This window comes from Panthera onca, chromosome D4 (assembly GCF_046562875.1).
Source record: "Panthera onca isolate mPanOnc1 chromosome D4, mPanOnc1 haplotype 2, whole genome shotgun sequence".
Classification (NCBI taxonomy): domain Eukaryota; kingdom Metazoa; phylum Chordata; class Mammalia; order Carnivora; family Felidae; genus Panthera; species Panthera onca.
The window spans coordinates 73,803,394-73,805,753 of NC_138351.1; the positions used below are offsets into that span (position 1 = coordinate 73,803,394).

The window sequence follows — 2,360 nt, forward strand, 5'->3', positions numbered from 1 at the left end:
CTCAATGATAACACTTTTTTTTCAGAATTAATTGCAAGAATAGTGTTTTTTCTCCATACAAACAGAATATTGAGTAAATGAGCATTTTACCTAAAGTTTTTCTTGCATAACAATTTACCACTGAGTGCTCAGGTATATGTGATGACATATGGCTGCAGGCTTTCCCAAATTCATTACTCTGATAAGATTTCATTTCTAAAATGAATTCTTTGGTATCAAATTAAATTATGCACCATGACAAAAAACATCACTACATTTATTACATTGATAAGGTTTCTCCCCTGTGTGTGTTCGCTTATGTTTAGTAAGGGCTGAGCTTAAGCCGAAAGATTTCCCACATTCATTACATTGGTAGGGTTTCTCTCCTGTATGAGTTCTCTGATGTCGAATTAATGATGTTCTATAGCAAAATAGTTTTTGACATAGATTACATCGATAGGGTTTCTCCCCAGAATGAATTTTTAGATGTTCAGTAAGGTGTGTTCTTCGGCTGAAGGTCTTTCCACGTTCCTTGCAAACATAAGGTTTCTCTCCAGTATGAGTTCTCTGGTGTTGAGTAAGATGTGAGCTCCAATTGAAGGCCTTTCCACATTCATTACATTCATAGGGATTCTCTCCCATATGAATTCTCTGATGTTGAATGAAGGCTGGGGTATGACTGAAGGCTGTTCCAAATTCATTACATTTATAGGGCTTTTCTCCTGTGTGAGTTCTCTGATGTTGGATTAGTGATGTGCTATGGCAAAAAACTTTGCGACATTCCTTACATTGGTAGGATTTTTCCCCAGAATGAATTCCCTGATGTTCAATAAGATGTGTGCTCCAGCTGAAAGTTTTCCTACATTCAGTACAGGCATATGGTTTCTTTCCAGTATGAATTCTGTGATGTTGAGTATGGGCTGAAATATGGCTAAAAGCCTGCCCACATTCATGACAAGGATAGGGTTTTTCTCTGGTATGAATTCTCTCATGATTTCTAAGGGATGACCTATAACTAAATGTTTTTTCACATTCATTACACTCATAAGGTTTCTCACCAGTATGGACTCTTTGATGTTGAATAAGATTAGTGCTCTGACTAAAAGCTTTTCCACATTCATTACATTCATAAGGCTTCTCTTCAGTGTGTATTCTTTGATGTTGAATAAGATTAGTGGTCCAGCTGAAGGATTTACCACATTTTCCATTCATGTTTCTCTCTCACAAAGATTTTCTCAGGTTCCATTAGCACTGAAATATGGCTTTACATTTTTTAAATTGTTTCCAGAATAAGTAAAGTTTGAGGTAAAAATTCATCTTTTCTTATATCTAATAAGCTATTTTCCATTTATAAGTTGCCTTTAAAAAAATCAACTGAAACAGAACTATGCTTTAAGCTCCCATCATTTTTGGCATGATTATGTCATTATCTTTAGAAAACTCTCAGTTGTTTGGGGCGCCTGGGTGGCGCAGTCGGTTAAGCGTCCGACTTCAGCCAGGTCAAGATCTCGCGGTCCGTGAGTTCGAGCCCCGCGTCAGGCTCTGGGCTGATAGCTCGGAGCCTGGAGCCTGTTTCCGATTCTGTGTCTCCCTCTCTCTCTGCCCCTCCCCCGTTCATGCTCTGTCTCTCTCTGTCCCAAAAATAAATAAAAAAAAATGTTAAAAAAAAAAAAAGAAAACTCTCAGTTGTTTAAAAAGAGTTGAGCTCAGGTTAAGTATTTCCTCAAAATTATTACAGTAATGATCTTCCTCTTATCTTTGTAACTTGGTTTTACTAGTGTTTCTCAAACTGGTTATCTAATTCCAATTCTTCTAATGCAAAGTTTTAGGAACCATCATTTAGAAAAATGTCTACAACCATGCCATGACACTATTTGTTTTTCAGAAGCTTTCTGCTTTGGAGCTGATGTTCTGACTTTGGATATAGTATCCAGGATTAAACAGAAGACAGTATCTCTTCCCTCTAGAATATAAAAGGAAAAAATAAAACTCGCTCATCAGTTACAGAAAAAAATAATAAAAATAAAAATGAACTAGTGCTATGATGACACAAAAGATTATACAAGATAGGTGCGGATTAATATGCAAGTTTAAAGAAGGGAAAGATTAAAATAGATAAGTATAGTAAAAAAAAATGGAAGTATTGAGGCAAAATACATAGCATAATCAAAAATGAAGATGCAGAAAAGTACATGACATGACAAAAAGTGACACTAATTCAAATGAATGTCTTTGGAAAGCAGAGGTAAAAAAAAAAAAGGCAAAGTGAATGGGATTAGACAATAAAAACTCTGACAAGCACAGAAATTCAATGCTATATAATAGGATAGGAAAATTAAAGTTTTGTCATAGTGGTTAACATGATAAATATGAGATGTTTT

The 2,360-nt window shown here is 35.4% G+C and overlaps 1 protein-coding gene across 1 annotated transcript; it reads right to left on the reverse strand.

Moving 5' to 3' along the window:
* Window positions 1-225: 225 nt before the first annotated feature.
* Window positions 226-1,208, reverse strand: ZNF883 (zinc finger protein 883). Its single transcript, XM_060608984.3, is given in 3 exon segments — window positions 226-660; window positions 663-863; window positions 865-1,208. Coding segments are annotated over 3 exon segments (963 nt in total). The 5' UTR covers window positions 1,192-1,208.
* Between the last annotated feature and the right edge of the window lie 1,152 nt (window positions 1,209-2,360).